Source organism: Abramis brama, assembly GCF_963993115.1.
Source record: "Abramis brama genome assembly, chromosome: 5".
Lineage (NCBI taxonomy): Eukaryota > Metazoa > Chordata > Actinopteri > Cypriniformes > Leuciscidae > Abramis > Abramis brama.
Window position 1 is genome coordinate 42,945,048 of NC_139967.1, and position 18,454 is coordinate 42,963,501.

The 18,454-nt window shown below is 38.0% G+C and overlaps 1 protein-coding gene across 2 annotated transcripts; it reads left to right on the forward strand.

Annotated features, from left to right (window-relative positions):
• The first annotated feature begins 108 nt into the window (after positions 1-108).
• On the forward strand, positions 109-18,378 carry sympk (symplekin). Of its 2 annotated transcripts, none has more exons than XM_084114176.1 (27): positions 109-254; positions 2,584-2,693; positions 2,799-2,864; positions 2,952-3,005; positions 3,103-3,176; positions 3,263-3,389; positions 3,473-3,722; positions 4,976-5,146; positions 5,236-5,475; positions 5,585-5,736; positions 6,751-6,901; positions 7,033-7,258; positions 8,420-8,570; positions 8,660-8,895; positions 10,001-10,082; positions 10,190-10,303; positions 10,384-10,531; positions 11,195-11,355; positions 12,853-12,961; positions 13,066-13,166; positions 13,921-14,011; positions 14,177-14,278; positions 15,281-15,468; positions 15,604-15,780; positions 16,592-16,732; positions 17,704-17,904; positions 17,989-18,378. In XM_084114176.1, exons 2-27 carry the CDS (start codon positions 2,595-2,597, stop codon positions 18,148-18,150), a joined length of 3,774 nt encoding a protein of 1,257 aa, XP_083970302.1. In that variant the 5' UTR covers positions 109-254; positions 2,584-2,594; the 3' UTR covers positions 18,151-18,378. The 2 variants fall into 2 exon arrangements, with proteins under 2 accessions (XP_083970302.1, XP_083970303.1); XM_084114177.1 differs by having other exon boundaries at positions 17,992-18,378.
• Positions 18,379-18,454: the final 76 nt, after the last annotated feature.

Here is an 18,454-nt window from a genome sequence, read left to right on the forward strand (position 1 = left end):
AGGGTTAACATACTCAGAGTTTTCACTTAACCTCCTTTCTGAAACAGGCCCCAGGATGTTCAATGCAAAAACAAAACTCAATTTCCCATGAACCTCACGTTCGCGTTCAACCCCGGAAGTAGATTCTTCTCTTAGCATGGCGCAAATGAATACTTTTCTATAATAATTGCTACGACCGGTGAATTTGCAACTAAGTGGATTATATGAATATGTAATTCCAACGTGAGAAGTTATCAAAAGAAGTTCTGAGTAAGGTAACATTCGTTTTGTGCTTTTTAACTATTTTCATGTCTAAAGATTGCTAGCGTCAGTGCTAACCGACAGGTTTTAACTCAGAATTTTAATTCCCCACGTTTTATAGAATTTAAAAGGATTTCTCTAGAGTAAGTTTGACTTCTCTGTCATACTCATTTACTAAAGTTGCTATTTTCTGACAGCCAGGAAGCCTGTTTTTTAAGATTTAGTCATCTAGCTACCATTAGCCCAATTCTGTATGAGAAATCAACGAGCTATTTTGCATTAATTTTCTTTTTTTTTTTAATATGTACTAGTTGTAAAATTATTTCAGCACGTTTATCTGCATCATGGTCAGTGTTTCCCCGACTATTTGTCTCGCTTAGCTGTAATTACCTCAGTTACATTTTTGAAACTTCAGACTAACGTTAGTCCCACTTGTAAAAGCGAGTCATTCATTCAAAACCTAATATTGTTTTCATTCGGTTTGAACATGTTTCATTTCCACACAAGCGCAAGTTTCAAAACATAAGACAACTGAAACATGTAATGACAACATTTACTAAAAATTTAGTCATTTTACGTCTCTTTTTGCACTTAAATATGCTGAATAAAATACTGTAAGTGTACTGTCTAATGTTACATTACATTATTAAATCATGCTCTAATATCAGAAAACATGACTTTGCTACTATGTATTCTGTTAATTTGTAAATTGAGTGCTAATACTTATGCTTCCAAGAATTGTGTAAAACTATTGTATACAGTAATCCCAGTTGCTGTGCACTTCTGTACTGTAAAAGTAGAGAGCATCTTGCATAATCACTAGTATTCTTGCCTAAATAATCTTATGGTTTAATTGACCTTTGTAGATTAGGGCAAACTCAGTTGGCAATCTCTGCCATGATAAGTCTTCTGTCTACCACATGGTCAACAAGTTCTTTAGACACACCTCAGATCTCTGCTTCTTTGACAGTTCATGCTCACCTCTCTGATGGCTTTCTTGTTTCGGCTTGTATTTGTTTGGTTTGTGCTCTATATATTAAGTCAAGACACCACAGGTGAAAAGGTTTTACAGAGAGGAAAAGGGTAGAGGGTAGATGTTTTACAGCAGTAGCTGTATTAACATTAAGTGACATGGGGAAATCTCTTTTCATCACTATATAAATCAACAGTCAGAACATAAATTCTTTAGGAATTTTTTGTATATAAAAATGTTTTTAGGAATAAAATGTTAAAAGAAATGTTATTTGAAAGATATATGAGCTCCTCTATAAAAACCTTAAAATAATAATAAATAAAGAACAAAACTGTACAGTTTGGTGCTACTGAAGTAGAGATTTCTGGATCAGTGCATGAGGGGAAAAAACTAATTTTGAGAAAACGGGCTTTAAAGATATGTATTGTAAATTGCAATATACAGACACAAACAGATAAAGTGTAATGTAATAAACACTTAAATGTGTATTTTGGTTTTAGTTTAGTTTTCTTTCCACTAGTCTGAAATGTTATCGCAGCAAAATAGCCCAAAATCTCAAAATTGATACGTGCAATAGAACAAAATGGTTGCAGTATCTTGCCTTGAGAGGTTTGATAAAATGATGATCAGTTGTATTTAATTTACTTAGAATGTAAGAAAATGAAAAGTGCATTGTATTGTGAAAAAAATGACAGGTATTTCTAGATAAAGCACTTCTTAAATGTTTTTATTTTTTATTTTTTTATAACAGGGGAATGCTGTTAGGGGATATTATTTATTTTATTATTATTATTGAGCATATTCCTCAAAGTTCTGTATGTGATATGGAAAACAAACATTCCACGTTAATGTTTGAAGAAAAAGGTTATAGTGAGTTTTGTAATGTAGTATGATAATTGTTCTAAATGAAGAATGTAGTGTTACATCGACACATCGATAGTGTTAAGAATACATTGAGTTAAATGTATCGTCCAGGCTCCAGTTAAAAGGCTGCTGTTGTTGTTCACCATGACATACATGAGATCCAAAGAATATCAAATTAAACTATTTGCTATATGGAAATTGTGCTCACCCTTTTTCTTCATCTTAAATTAGAATTTAAAGTCGATAGTCTTTTCTCTACTGTGTCATTTATCCGAGTGAAACGGCTTCCCGAACAAGCAAAAATGTGGGGTGGGACTAAATTTTGTCCTTGGGGAATTGATTGGTTCACTGGATGTTTGTTGTTTGCTATTGGTGGATCTCATGTGATTGACAGGTTGATTAAAGATTATGAGGACATATAAAAAAAAAACAATTGTCCATGTTGTTTTCTTGGTGACTTTAACCATTTGTGAACCTCTGAAGACCTGTCATTCTCTTTTCTTTAGATTTTTTCATAATGGCGTCAGGCGTGGGAGAACAAGCACGTGGTAGCGCGAGCTCCCAGTTATACAGCAATGAGGAAAACGCAGCCTTAGACATGACCACCAGCGAGAAGGTAACACACTGGCCATCATTACTTATTACTGAGGAACAGCACCAGTTATTGCTGTTTTTTTGTTTGTTGGAAATGTGACATGTATGGATTGCATTTCTCCCTCAGGTGGTGGAATTGCTAAACCAGGCGGCCCTCATCTCTACAGAGGAAAAGCTTATTGTCCTCAAACAGGTTTTAAAATCCTTTCCATATTGCCATAAATATAAAAATCAAATGTTTAGTGTTCATGTTTATGTAGTTATGTCATTTTATTATTAGGTGCAGGAGCTGATTATCAACAAGGACCCTTCATTGCTTGATAATTTTCTGGATGTAAGTTTCATAATCAATACAATCTTCACCAGCTTGTGTAAATGTTGCCTACACAGAAATTAAATTTATGTTTTCTGCTTTTATCCATTCTCAACAGGAAATCATCGCGTTTCAGACTGACAAGTCAATAGAGGTGCGAAAGTTTGTCATCGGATTCATTGAGGAGGCAAGGTGAGTGTTGGCTGGTGCGCTTGTAAGCATCCAGTACGTAATACTTTGACCAATACTTCATTACCAGTTGCTTTTCGTTTATTCAGCAAAAGAGACAATGAGCTTCTGCTGAGACTGATTGCCAACCTGAACATGCTGATGAGAGACGACAGTGTGAATGTGGTGAAAAAGGCCATTCTGACGCTCACTCAGCTATATAAAGTGGCTTTACAGGTATCAAGTCGTTACACAGTATTTATTGTTAAGCTGGGCTGATGTTTTTAGGTCTCTGACGTGGTCTTTATTTGTTCTGTTAGTGGCTAGTGCGCACTAAGAGTGTGACGGACATGCAGGAGGCATGCTGGGATATGGTGACCCAGATGAAAGAGGATGTTCTGGCATTGCTGGATTCCGATAACGACGGAGTCCGCACACACGCCATCAAATTCACAGAGTCCCTCATCATCACTCTTTCACCACGGACACCCGACTCCGACACGCCCAAGAAGCAGGAGGGAGACATCAGCCTGGACAAAATCCCCAAAGACCACACATATATTCGATATGGTTAGAGCAGACTCACATTTTCAAACTCGTTAATTAAAAAAAGAATAAAAACAAATTCATACAGTCATACGGGGCTCTACGATTAATCGGAATGATAAAGAAATCGCGATATTGCTTTCAATATGATTATTAGAGCTGCACGATTAATCGTTAAAAGATGGTGATCTCGATTCAAACACCCACGATCTTATTCCTAAATGACAACAATTCGCCTGTGTCTATTAAACCTTTGACAAGGAGAGCTGTTGTCATGTATAAGTATGAAGATTCATTGATTCATTCATTCCAACCGATTAAAAAATAAAATAAATTAATTCAGATTAATTAAACATTTTGGTAACACTTGTTGACGTAGGTGACGTAGTTAACACGTTACTACATGGACTTGTAATGTAAATCATGCATAATTACAAGTAAGTAACCCTAAACCAAACCCTAACAGTAACTCTATTGTAAGTACATGTAGTTGATTAATATTGCTCAGTACAATGTAACTACGTCACTTTAAAATAAAGTGTAACCAACAGTTTAAATAGACTGCAGCAATTAACATTTTGTCAGAACTTCTAGTAAATGACATGTTATTTTGTTTAGTTGCCTGTTCAGATTCGTGTGAGAATCACAATCTCTTTTTGAAACAAAAAAAATGCAGCTCTAATGATTATCAGTTTATTTAACTTAATATATGAGCTGCATGTTTCAGAGTGAAGCGTGGCACGCATGCAGCTCATGATCCAGTGTTTGCAGTGTGTAAGAGCGCCTCGGTTCACAGTAAATTCTGCTTTACTTCAACTCTGGTTTGCTTATAGTGTGCATTTGGGAGCATAACATACACCATACAACCATAGAACCATTTCCCCCCCAAACCATTTACCCACATATTTGATGATGATTTAACATTTGAACATGTAGAAATTAGGACAGCCATAAATAGTAGATTTGTAATTGTGTATTGATGTTGTGTATTGATGCGCTACATGTAAAAGATATTTTTCCTGTCAAAACAGAGTTAATTTGTAATTATTCAGCCTTTAATAGCATGCAAAAGCCACTGCCGGTTTCTTTGGTAGTGGGCAGAACTAATGCGCACGCGTTCACCTATTACCGTCCCTGTTTTGATTTCAGCAAATCAGGTTGATCGAACACAGACCAATTAAGTACGTTTTACAAAAATATTTTAATTCTCTCCTTCTGCTTCCTTTTGCTTCCCTTTTCTTCTCTCCTCATCTTCCTCACTCCTGTCCTGCTCTTAGACACTTTATGTGATGAGGGTAAGTCGGCTTTGGAGCAGTTGTTAAAGTTCATGGTGCACCCTGCCATCTCCAGCATTAATCTAACCACTGCACTGGGATCACTGGCTACACTGGCCAGACAGCGGCCCATGTTCATGTCTGAGGTGGTGCAGGCCTATGAGACGCTACATGGTGAGTTCTGTTAACTGACATTATTCAGAGCTTTGAACTCAAATCTAATCATTTCTTTTGTTCTTAATCTCTTTTACTGTGTTCCCCAGCTAACCTGCCCCCAACTCTCGCTAAGTCTCAAGTGAGCAGTGTGCGCAAGAACCTGAAGCTGCATCTGGTGGCGGTGCTAAAGCACCCCAGCAGCGTGGACTTCCAGGGCCAGATCTCCACTCTGCTGCAGGACCTCGGCATGTCTCAGAGCGAGATCACCCGCTGCACGCCAGCCATCGTACAACCCCGTAAGAGACTCCATCATGAGCCCTATGTTGAGGGCAAGAGGATCAAGATGGGTGAGTGGCTGTTTTAATGAGCTGGATTGCTCGTTGTGTGGTGTGGATCAAACAGTTGTTGGTATTGATTTTGAAAAGAAGAAGAATAATGCCTTGTTTGTGCTTGCAGAGGGCGCTCTAGTGGAGGATGATGAGGATAAAGAGGAACCAGCTCCCGTCGTCACCCCAAAACCGTCCTCCTCTGTTGGCACCCAATCAGCCATCGATCTCACTGCTGAGTTCCTGTTGCCTCTGCTGTCCCCAGAGAATGTGGCCAACCTGGTGCGTACTGTGGCTAAGCTGCTCGCTCCATAGCATGTCTGGTCTGAAATATAGTTAGCAAGTGTGTTGTTCCTCTTGAATTTTGTGTGTGGTAGGTTTGGTTTAGGAACTAAAAATGTGTTTCTTCAATGCTAAAATAATAGTAAGAATAGTTTTTATATTATTATTATTAGTAGTAAATAAATGTGTACATTTTTTTTTTTTTTTTTTACTGAAATTATAAAAAAATAACATTGCAATATATTTCTATTGAAATAATACAGTTGTACTTTAAAATGGAAAAATAAATATTAGATTTTTTATTTATTTTTTCACTACAAGTTAAAATACTAAAATGTCTTAAAATATTCCCTTTCAAACGTTAAATCTTCAAGTTTTTATTTCGGTGGAAAACTGCAGGTTTTCTGGTTAGTTTAAGTTTTTGTTGATGCTTCTCCGTTACAAATGGTAAAATGCAGAAATATTTTGGAAATTATATGAACAGTTGAAAAACTGCACACATGTATATTTATGCATTTAAATATAACAGAAAGATCAGGAACAAAACAAGGCAAAAAAACTTCTCAGTACTTCACATTAATATTTATTCAGTACCACCTCTATTCTTAGTCTTCTGTTAGCACCACACCAACTTTGTGGCTTTTACTGTGAACCGGGTGAACACAGTGCCACGCTTCACTCTGAAACATGCAGCGCAACAGACCAATTTACAGCTGTTTTAAATTTAAAAATCGCACTAAGACATATCACTATTTCAGTTTTATTTTGATTAATTGTGCATTCATCATTTTTATGACATTATGGCATCATGACATTTTTATGATTTCAGTCATTATTGGTCTTTTTTGACTTTTAAAAAGAACAACTATTTAAATCTAATTCAAAAGACTGAAAATCAAAATAGAAAATTAATTTGTCAAAAAGTCTTGGAACTGTGTTGAGTCGCACACAGTCTCATTACTGCAACTTGTATGTGTGTTAACTTTGCACGTTTTCTGCTTCCTCTCGATGCAGGTGCTCATCAGTATGGTTTACCTGCCTGAAGTGATGCCAGCCTCTTTCCAGGCCACCTACACGCCTGTAGAATCGGCCGGCACTGACGCTCAGATCAAACATTTAGCCAGGATGATGGCCACACAGATGACTGGGGCTGGGCTGGGACCAGGTGAGGTGATGGATATTTTGAAGGAAGGAGAGAGAAACTCCTTTAGTTCCTGTCAGCACAGCTGTGAAGATGGTGAGGGGGTTTGTGCATAGCATAGCATTGCATGTTGAACAGCATCTCCTCTTACACAGGGCTGGAGCTGTGTAAGGCTCGAGATGAAGAGGTGAAGGAGGAAGAGGGAGGAGCGGCTGAGTCCAGCTCCAAAGATCCTCTCATCATCCGCAAGCTGTCTGCAGTGTCCCTTGGACAAGCCATCTCAGTGGTGGGGGCGGTGGCTGCCTACAAGAGCCCTGTCACTGAAGAGGCGCCTCAGATCAAGAAGCTTCCAGAGCCCATACTGCCCACCTCACAGCCCAAGTAAGAGTGTCCCCATAGCACAACATATACACACACACACACTAGGGATGCTATATGTGCCAACTCACATTCTATGATTTGATCGGTAGTCGCTAAATTTGCCCGATCTTATGAACCAATTCCCATTCGATGACATCAGACTTTAGCGCCACAGTCACCTGTCATGTTTTAAAGAAATATCAGTCTCTATAGGGGCTTTCGCACCGGAGGAACCTTTTCATAGTTCCTAGAACTATTGTCGGAAGTATCCGGATTTTGGCATGTTCGCACTGCAGGAACTAGGAACGATTTTAGTTCTAGACTCCTTTTGGAGGAACTAATTTTAGCGCCTACTTCGGAGTAGGGTCTAAACCAGGATTATAGGAACTACCAGTGAGTAGTTCTACCAGAGAGCGAAACACCGGCACCCGTCATTTAAAAAAAAGCTGTGTAAACACACAGATTATAGCCTATAAATTTACTCCACAAACTATATGAACATGGAAAACAGTGATAGATGGGCCTCTTAACCTTTACGATGAGGAGAAAATCCAACGCAACTTTGAGGGGACCAAGCCAAAAATTATTATGCATTTCTGCTCAGCTAGCAACACTGGACATCAACAACACGGCAAACGCTAATACCTTTTCATTACTGTCTACTTTCTATGTATAACAGTTCTATCTAATAACATTTTAGACAGGACTGTTAGTCAGATAATAAACTAATGAACACGGAGAATGCGCGCACTGTGTGCTCAGGCTCTGGCGTTTCTCTGCGCAGTCAAAATAAAAGTCACAACAAGAAGCACGGCTTACATCACTTGCGAATGCAATCAGGAAAATGTTCGTACGGGAACCATTTGTTCTCGGGGAACCACCCTGGTGCCTAGTTCCTAGAACTACCTGGTGCTAAAGCCCCTTATGTCACGCCCCTTACCATAACCGCTAGTTTCAACACACTAGTAACACAACTCAGGCCACGGCCCTTTATTTTGTGTATGCCTTGGGTCTTTGCAGACCTTTTTCATGCTCAAACAGCAAAATTACACACTGTCGAAAGCATAATAGGTCGTCTTTAAATGCTGTCTAGTGATTGGCTCACTTTGTTTTGAAACAGAAACATTGTATTTGCGTGGTTTAATTGTCTCTTTGTTTTCCTCCCTGTTAACCCTCATTCAGAGCTTTTGGTGCCAGTGGCAGAAAAAAAGTGTTCAAATTGGCGGACGTGGTGCAGCCATTTTCAGCGGCTCAGATCGAGAAACTTACCAACATGGCCATTAAGAGGATCCTCCAGTCAGAAAAGGCCATTGCACAGACTGGGATGTCCCATGTGAGTCTGCTTTTGGGGACTTTTCTATGCATAGTCTCTGCCACTGTATCCATTCAACAGAGTCATCTGTGTGTTTTATCTTCTCCCAGGTCCGCGTGAAGCTGCTTGCACGCTTGGTGACCCAGTTTGAGGGAGGGAAGAAAAAGGACTTGTTGCAGTTTATCTTGGAGGATATGCGGAGCAGAAGCGAGCTGGCCTTTTCCCTGCTGTACCACGAGTACAATGAATACCTGAGTCAGCAGCCCTCCGGCTCTCTGGACAGCTACGAGCACTGTCTGTTCACACTTCTGTCTGGCCTGCAGGAGAAACCTGAGCAGAGGGATGGGTGAGAATCACCTCGTAACATCACAAATTATTTATCAACACACAGTGAAACAATCAGTGAAATAAAATAGTTCATCAAAATGTTCACTGTGCAGTTTTTGTTTGTTTCTCTTGCCAATACAATGTATTGTATACATACATTAGGGATTCTCAAACTTTTGTCAGACTTAAAATATTCATTTGAAGTAACCCCTGAGATTTTAAGTTAATTTTTCAATATTTTAACACATTCACATGTTCACTGTTCTCTGACGTTGGTTAATGGTCACATGATATATGGGTAAACACAAAATAGTTAATCTTTTTTAGTGTTTTATTTTGATTTGTTTTAATTTTAAAATTATTAGTTAATTTTCACTTTACATATCTATTAATTAATTATTAGCATTTAATTAACTCAATAACCCCAGTTTGTAAAACCTTGTCATACATTATACTGAACTAACGTTTTCGGTTATCAATGCCGTTGTAGATATGCAGGCATCTTTGTTACCCATTATACATTTTTTCCAATACTAAATGTATTGGATTATTGAGATGTATATAAATAAAATAAGTAATATTCGACTGTTTATGTGATCTCAACATGGCTCCAATCTTAAATGTGGATATTTTTTATAATCCACTGATATGATTGTAGTCAAAATAACATTTTAGGGTGAAAATTACTTGGCCAATTTATCTTTAAATGGGTAACATTCAAAGCTTAATTTTTTTTTTTTAATTACCTTGAAGATTTTAGGTTAAAAGTTTAGTATCTTATTAAGGAAAGTGCATATTCTATTTCGTCGTTTTTAATTGCCTTCATTAGCTAATTTTAAATGGTTCTGCATTGACAAATGAATTGTTAAAAGTACAAACATTCCAGGTAGTCTCCCAATTAATTAGAATCTGCATCCATAAGAAATAGTTGCCAAAATGCTGTTTATAATGGTTTTGGATGTTTACATTTCAACTTCCCAAATGTGTTTCATTGTCAGCTACCCAAATTAAATGCATTGTTTTTATGTGAACTAGAAAAAGGAAACTTTGCAAGACTGTCTTTAACCTTTATATTCTGGCATGCTTAATATATCTGCACTCTTCCTGATTTTCATTTGTCTCAGGCTTTTCACCAAGCTTGTGTTGGAGGCTCCGGTGATCACAGACTCGGCACTGGAGGTGATTCAGCGCTACTGTGAGGATGAGGTCAGCCGTTCTTCTACACTAACACCCAAACGTTTCTGAAGCCATCATTTAAAAAGTTCTCGTGGAGCATCACATTTAAAATCATTGTTTCCTCACTTGTCTTTCAGTCGCGAGTTTACCTGGGCATGTCCACGTTAAAGGAGCTCATTCTCAAACGCCCCTCCAGACAGTACCAGTACCTCAATGTCCTTCTGAACCTCAGCTCTCATGAAAAAGAAAAGGTTAACCTCTAATCATCTGTTTTTCATTGTTGCATTAATTAATTTCATAGTAGTATAATAACAATCCCAATGATGTTCAGGTGCGGTCCACTGCTCTCAGCTTCATCAAGCGCATGTATGAGAAGGAACATCTGAAGGACTGCATCGAGAAATTCGCTCTCACCTACATGCAGTTTCTGGTCCACCCAAATCCACCGTCTCTTCTGTTTGGAGCAGGAGAGGATACAGGTTCCAAGACTTTTCCTAGTCTTCAGATTTATCCCAATTTATGATATAATTGTACTTTAGTCTATGTGCTCATACTAGTTCACAGAAAAATTAACATTATCTCATATTGTTCCAAGCCCATAAGACGTTTGTTCATCTTTGAAACACGAATGAAGATGTTTTTAATGAAATCTTCCATTGAAACTCTGACACTTCAACACGTTCATAAAGCGATCGTAAAATCCATATGAATAGAGCAGTTTAATCCAGATCTTCTGAAGAGACACAATCGCTTTATATGATGCATAGATTTAATTTAACAATAGTATTAATTAGTTAGAAGTTTTATTTAATTTAATATTAAGACAGCTTGATTCATGTGGATTTATTTTGTGATGTCTTAATGAACATTTTGGGTGAGTAGACTTTCAATGGAGGGAAAGAAATTTCTCAGATTTCATAAAAAATTTCTTAATTTGTGTTTCGAAGATGAATGTCTTTGGGTTTGGAACGACATGAGGGTAAATGATGACAGAATTTGTATTTTTGGTTGAACTAACCCTTTGTTTCCTTAATTGAGAAAGAACCTTTGTTACTCAAACATTTAAACTAGTGTAAATGAACTCAGTGGTGTACTGTGCTCTAAAATAGTGGTGACTTTGCTCAATCCTGCTGTGTCCTCAGAGGTAGCATCGCCCTGGACTGAGGAGAGTGTGCGGCAGTGCCTTTACCTCTATCTGTCTCTCCTGCCCCTCAACCATCGTCTGGTGCACGAGCTGGCTTCTGTTTACACCGAGGCCATCGCCGACATCAAACGCAGTGTGCTCAGGGTCATCGAACAGCCTGTAAGACCTTCTCGCCCTCTAGAGACACCCATATAATCACTGCAAAGTTTATTTTTTGTTCTTCGCTTATGGGTAAAAAGAAGTTTGAAGTGCATGACCAGCAGCTCACTGTTAGCGAAACATCCTGACAGTGCCCGCTATAGCTGTTTGTGCTACGTCACCATGTTACACATTTGCATAATACATTTTGTAATTAGTATTATATAATGTATTAATTAATTAAATAATAATTAGTATTATTGCACAATACTACATTTGCCTGCTGGCTCAAACTAAGGAAATTATAAGACCAGGAAGAATTTATCGTTATGTCAAGGAAACAGTTTATTTTCTCTGTGAGGGCAAAACATCGTTATATGGACTTTGGAATTGAAGGACCAATAACAATATTCATCAGCAGTACAACAACAACCTGTGTTCTCACCATTTTTCTAACGATTGCTTCCTGAACCATGCATTTCAGTGTTTTAAAGGTGGAATGACACATCTGAAATGTAAGAAAAATACGACTGTGGAACGTGGTGTGAAGTCATGCTTGTGAAAGTGGTTCTGGTTGCTCTGCTAATTCTTCTTGACATTATTGCATCATAGCGCAGTTACAGTAGTTCTTACTGCACCTGTTTACAGCACTGGGAGCTGAAATGTGCCAGTTATTGTAAAGGGGCGTTACAGTTATGCTCCTATTATGCTATTCTCCTATAATAGGTTTACATGCATCCTAGGTTAAAAAAACTGTTATTTTCTCATAATATACATTGCAGCATCACTTCTTTTCTCACAGTGTCTGAAACCTCCATAAAGTATTTGATCTTTCTAAACCCTCCTTTCCGAGAGCATACTCTTCTCTGATTGGTCAGATGGACCAGTCTGTTGTGTTTGGTCTTCCGCTTACTGTGCGTGTTGGAAATGAAACGCCATTACCATATCTAAATTTCAGCTCTTCCTCAGCACTCGTATACACAATGATACGAACAGTAATGATGGTGTCGGTTTTACCATATAGATTCCTGATCTTTTTGAAGTACATGCAAAGTGGATTTGCTTTTGCAGCGCAGAAAACAGGATCTTCTTGACATGTCCACAACATGAATCAAACTCTTCCAGTCTCAGCTACAACTAGCGTTTGAGGGTCAGAGTAGACGTTGTTCACGGCCAGCCTAAGAAGACCATAGACTGGCATTATGCAAATGTGAAATTAGACTGGAATTACTGATGATTTGTTTCGGCAGTTCAGAATCTTTAACTTTATTTTAGGAGACAATAACTTTTTTTTTTTAAATTGTTCTTTAAACTTTATAGACCTTTTACATTCACAAACAGCTATATTACACACTACATCTAAGGTAATATCCGGAAATTTAACAATAACAGCATTGGTATTCTAGCAAATAACTGGCTTCACAGCTAACAGACTATTTAATTTATTGCGTTCTTCATTTAAAACGGTTTAATTATGATGATTTTAATTGTTTTGTTTAATCAATATTTTTTCTATAGATAAGAGGAATGGGAATGAGCTCTCCTGACCTGCTGCTCCTGGTGGAGAACTGTCCTAAAGGAGCAGAGACGCTGGTCACTCGCTGTCTGCACATACTCACTGATAAAGGTGTGTGTGTAAAAGAGAGAGAAAGAGTGTGTCTGTATATGCATCTCTGAATAGTAAATGTAGATTGTATTGTCTATATTTTTTGGATTGTATCGTTTCCTCAGTGCCTCCATCTCCTGAGTTGGTGGAGAGGGTGAGGGATCTTTATCATAAGCGAGTGCCAGATGTTCGTTTCCTCATCCCAGTTATCAACGGCCTGGAGAAGGTTTGTCTCATCTCATCTGATTCTGTCCTAATTATCAGAGCTAATCACAAATACACAGCATTGATGAAATAAGTAAGGCCCAAGATTCTGTGTGTTTGCCATAGTTTGGGTGTTGTTATGTGTTGTTGTTGTGCCTGCAACTCTTTTACACATGATAAAAACAATAACTCACAGCCTTGGGAGTTTAAAGTCACTCTGAACAAGGCTCAACCGCTTAGATTTTAGAGCCAGAACAAGGCCGTCGATCTGTTAAAAAAAATATTATTTGCACAGATTTTTGTTATTAATCACACCTAAGATTAACATTTGTAATCATAACCGCTGCAGTGATGTGTATTTTTGTAGGCCAACCTGGAATCCTGACCTAAACGTCAAATTATCAGATTTTTTTAAATCTATAATTTCTTATTAATTACAGAATATTAAAAGTATTTCAAAAGCTTTTATTTTAAGTGAACTTAAAACAACTTTCACATAGTCAGTTCATTTTTCCCCACTTTCAATCGCTATTATTGGTACTTGCACACACACACCTGCACGCTGTAATCCCTGAGACAAGCAGGTCACTGACAGGATCAAAAACAGGCAGTCTTAAAACGTGCGAGCATCCTAGATCAGCATAGCTACTTTTAATTACTTTTAACACTTTAATCTCAGAAATGAACACATTAACTGCCACATTGCACTTTAAAAGGCAGTTAAAATGGCTCTGTGGAGACTGCATTGATAATGGTATCTTGATTGTGTCGAACAGAACGAGGTGATCCAGGCGCTACCCAAACTCATCAAACTCAATCCCATCGTGGTGAAGGAGGTGTTCAACAGACTGCTGGGCACTCAACACAGTAATACCCGCTATCTCTCTTGTGCATTTGATATTGATAAAAACAAAATTAGGTGGTTTTCTTTGTATTTTATGTATTATAGGTTGATTGAAGTGCTTTTGAGAATGATGTTTTGCTGTAGATCAGTAGAATTGTAGTGAACTAAAGGGATTGTCTGTTCTGTAGGCGAGGGCAGTTCCTCCATGTCTCCACTCACTCCTGGAGAGCTCCTCATCTCCTTACACAACATTGACTCCTCCAAGTGTGACATGAAGTCAATCATCAAAGGTATCCCTGTCCAGCCTTTTACACAATTTTTTTTTAAATTAAAATATATAGTTAAATGCTTCTGTTCGTTTCTTATTTCATCTCTTTTATTACATTTATTTATTCATAATAATTATAATTTATTTATGTCTGGCCTGGGACAATATATTAAAATATTGCTTAAAAATTTGTTATTTTGTAAGCATTTTGCGTAGTTGTGCTTGGAGTCAACCGTTTTATTTGTGATGCACTTTTTCTGCGTAGTTAAATCAACCCTGTATCTGTTTTTGCTAAATAATTTTGTTAGATAAATACCTTTACCAAGTTTAGGGCCAGATTTACTAAACAGGGCAAAGTAGTGTGAGCGCAATTCCATGAAAGCGCTGATGGGAATGGAAAGTTCTGCACATGATATACTTACGATGCGCAAATAAATGCGCAAATTTGGGCGGTAAATAATGGCACAAACACCAGTAAATTGATGAGCGCAAACCTTTGTAAATCACAAACTTAAATTAGTCATTTAAAAAAAATACTCTCCTCCCATAAATTTAGCATCTGACTCCTACAAATGCATATGCAATAAGGTCAGCGGCAAAAATAACTCTGTCCACACCTTTTCAGCGCTAATTTTTCACTGTGTCTTTAGTAAATCCTGACAGTAGTTTTTTAACACCAAAAGAGGGTTTGCGCTGGCACAAGCTGTTAGTAAATCTGACCCCTAGTGTTTTGTTCCTCCCTCATATTTCAAATATATCTGAACTTGTCATTAAAACAGGTTTCCCCTTCGGACATCACTTTTGATCGCTACTGAATATATGAATGTGTGGCTATATATGTATGAATGTTTAATTAGTTGCATTTAGTGTAGTTTAAATGACATTTCATATATTAATAATCAAAATGTGAAAAGATGCCCATTAAATGGCTCCAATGTGGAGAGAACGCTTTCATTCCCTCTTTTGCTTTTCCTCTCACCCTTTTTAATGTTTTTTGGTGGTGTTCTTTCCCCCTGGCCTGTAGCCACGAACCTGTGTTTTGGGGAGAAGAACGTGTACACGTCAGAGGTGCTGGCGGTGGTGATGCAGCAGCTGATGGAGCAGACTCCTCTCCCCATACTGCTGATGCGTACGGTCATCCAGTCCCTCACTATGTACCCTCGCCTGGCTGGCTTCGTCATGAACATCCTAGCTCGACTCATCCTCAAACAGGTCGACGGACTGAACCCTTCACACTCATAACCGGCACAGTTACTGGCCAATGCCAGTAATCTCATACTCATCTCTCATTTTATAATCTTGTGCTGATAAACCTGTACACTGATTGACTGTTGGTTGATTGTACAGGTGTGGAAGTATCCTAAAGTGTGGGAGGGCTTTGTGAAGTGCTGCCAGCGCACCAAACCCCAGTCCTATAATGTTCTCCTCCAGTTGCCTCCACCACAATTGGCCAGTGTGTTCGAGCGCTGCCCGGAGATGAGGGAGCCCCTCCTGCAGCACGTGCACTCCTTCACCCCTCACCAAGTGCGTATCACCAAAGTGTCAGGGTTTGTCCCAAATAAGTGCCCTCTGGGAAATGAATGGCTACTGAGACTGAAGTCATAAATATATACACTGCTGAATACAAGTATTCATTCATTTATTTAAATCTCACTTACCCCAAACGGTGGAATGCTGGTGCATCATTGTTTTCACAAAAAATATTAAGCAGCAAAAACTGTTTTCAACATTGATAATAATAAGAAATATTTCTCGAGCCCCAAATCAGAATGATTTCTGAATGATCATGTGACACTGAAGACTGGAGTAATGATGCTGAAAATTAAGCTTTGCATCACTGGAATAAATTACATTTTAAATATATTAAAATAGAAAACTTAATATTTTACATTACTTTTTTACTGTATTTTTTTTATTAAAAAATGCAGTCTTTGTGAGCATTAGAGACTTTAAAAAAACATGAATTATTCTAAACTTTTGACTGGTAGTGTGTGTAATATTGAACTGAAACTGAAATAAAATAAAGCTAAACTGAAATATAAAAATTATAATAATAAAAATGACAAAAGCACAAAAAATTACTTAAACTGAAAATAACACTGAAAAAAATTCAAAATATTAGTAAATTATATAATTGTATACAAATAATACTAAAATAACATCGTTGCTTGATACATGAAACGCACAATTTTATTGTAATGCTATTCTAAAACATCCATGAATAATATGACAAGTGGTAAAATTTTGTGCATTCAGTGTTTTAGATGAGAACTTCAGTTATTAAAATTGTACTTCAAAATAATTTTTATTATAAAATGTTTTATTGTTACTGTAGCAAGCCCACATTCCAACATCTATAATGACCGTTCTGGAGGCCAACAACAGGAAGCCGGAGCCAGAGCCAGAGCCAGAGCCGGAACCAGAACCACAACCTGAACTTCAACATCCAGAAGTCATTGAAGAGAGAGAGAGAGAGGTATGTTGTGATGAAACCGGAGTAGTGACAGATCTTTTCTTCTATATTGTGATGTACATCTGCGCACATTAACGAAGAAAAAAAATGGTTCTATTCATTGGTTATTGATTGGATTTTGAGATGTGGGCGTTGCACTTAAATGAGAATGCGAGATGGCAGTTGATTGTGGAGGGGCCGGGTTTAAGCAGACTAAGGGTCTGTTCACACTTGGCAGGTTTGGTTCAATTGAAATGAACTCAGGTGCGATTGCTCTGTTAGTCCGGTTTATTTGAATAAGTGTGAACGCTGCCATCTGAACCCCTGGTGCGTTCTCAGCTGGTAAAAATACAATTGTTACTACCATGAAACGAGCACTTTTAGCCCAGCCCAAAGCATTGTTTTGGTTATTAGGTAAGGTCCATTGCAAAATATGTCATACAAGCTGTTTTTAGTTTTGTATATTTAGGTTCGGTGTTAAAAATGACAGTCTGAACGCTAAGCGGACCAGGACTAAATGGTGCCACTGGAAGATTGACTTACAACAATCTAATGAAATATTAAATCACTTCCGTTTTTTTTTTTTTTTTTTTTTTTTTACCTCTATAAGACTTATAACATGCATTTACAAAATAGATGGGGTGAATTTTCATTCCACACTAACTTTGTGCGGTGACATTTATCCTTGTTCATTTTCATGGGTGAAATCCAGTCATTTCAATAGGAATCCACACGATCAGCAATTTTGCAGATTTCACAACCAGTTCAAGTTGTTCACATAAGTTCGCCACGTTGACCGACAGAAAGCTGAAAGTGACGACTTTGTGATCTATGCTTCATACATCGCTACACTATTGATAGTAGACAAATTTTGCTAATGTGACCATGTCGTAATTCAAAAAGGTCTGTGGATGGACACAGTCTTGCTACACAGAATTATGTTGATGGATAATCTTGGGAATTTGCAAATAAAATGCTCTCTTATGTTTGTTAAGGTGCCAGTACCAAAGCATATATCGATGCCTGCACCAGTATCACAAGCAGAACCTCCAGCCCCGACACCCATAGTGTTTACCGAACCACCAGCACCACAACAACAGCAGATCCCAGCCAGGAGGGAAGAAGTAGAAGAGCCCATGGAGCAGGAAGAAACAGCCCAATCTACTCTGGAGGACTCGTCTGAAGAAGCATTGCAGGTAAAACGTTATCATCATCATCATCATCATCACAGACCAGTACAAGAGTGCATAGCATGGCTGACCAATAACTTTAACTTTAAGCAGATGGAGGTGTCTGAGGAGGTATCACAGTCCAGCTCCATCACAGAAAAGACAGACGAACCCATTGAAGAGTCAACTGCTAAACCTGTGGATGTGGATGCTGAACCCGAAGAGGAGTCTGAGGATGTTGATGCAGAAGCAGAAGAAAGCAGTGTGGACTGATGCCATTTCAAATGAGGCTGAATAAAGGCACTGACTTTGAGCTTATGTCTCATTCTCTACTGCTTTGTCCAGTGTATTGTGTATCTGAACGTTAGACGTAAATATAAAAAAAGAATATTTTCTTTTGAGGTTATGACTTGTTTAAATTAGTTTGAGAACAAATTGATTTTGTATGTGCCACAGTGGATTCATTTGTAGAATAAAATATCAAAAAAAATGAGAAACAAATCATTGGTCTCTGTGCTTCACTGTACTTCAGTCTGTCATGATTAAGAAGCTACTCGGCAACACGTTTGTTGTTGTT

What these genes read in the sequence shown, in the direction of transcription:
- sympk (XM_084114176.1), top strand. Translation starts at nt 2,595, where the DNA reads ATGGCGTCAGGCGTGGGAGAACAAGCACGTGGTAGCGCGAGCTCCCAG. An exon ending in ACATGACCACCAGCGAGAAG is followed by an intron (nt 2,694 to 2,798) that starts GTAACACACTGG and finishes TTTCTCCCTCAG; the next exon opens with GTGGTGGAATTGCTAAACCA. An exon ending in TGGAGCAGGAGAGGATACAG is followed by an intron (nt 10,532 to 11,194) that starts GTTCCAAGACTT and finishes CTGTGTCCTCAG; the next exon opens with AGGTAGCATCGCCCTGGACT.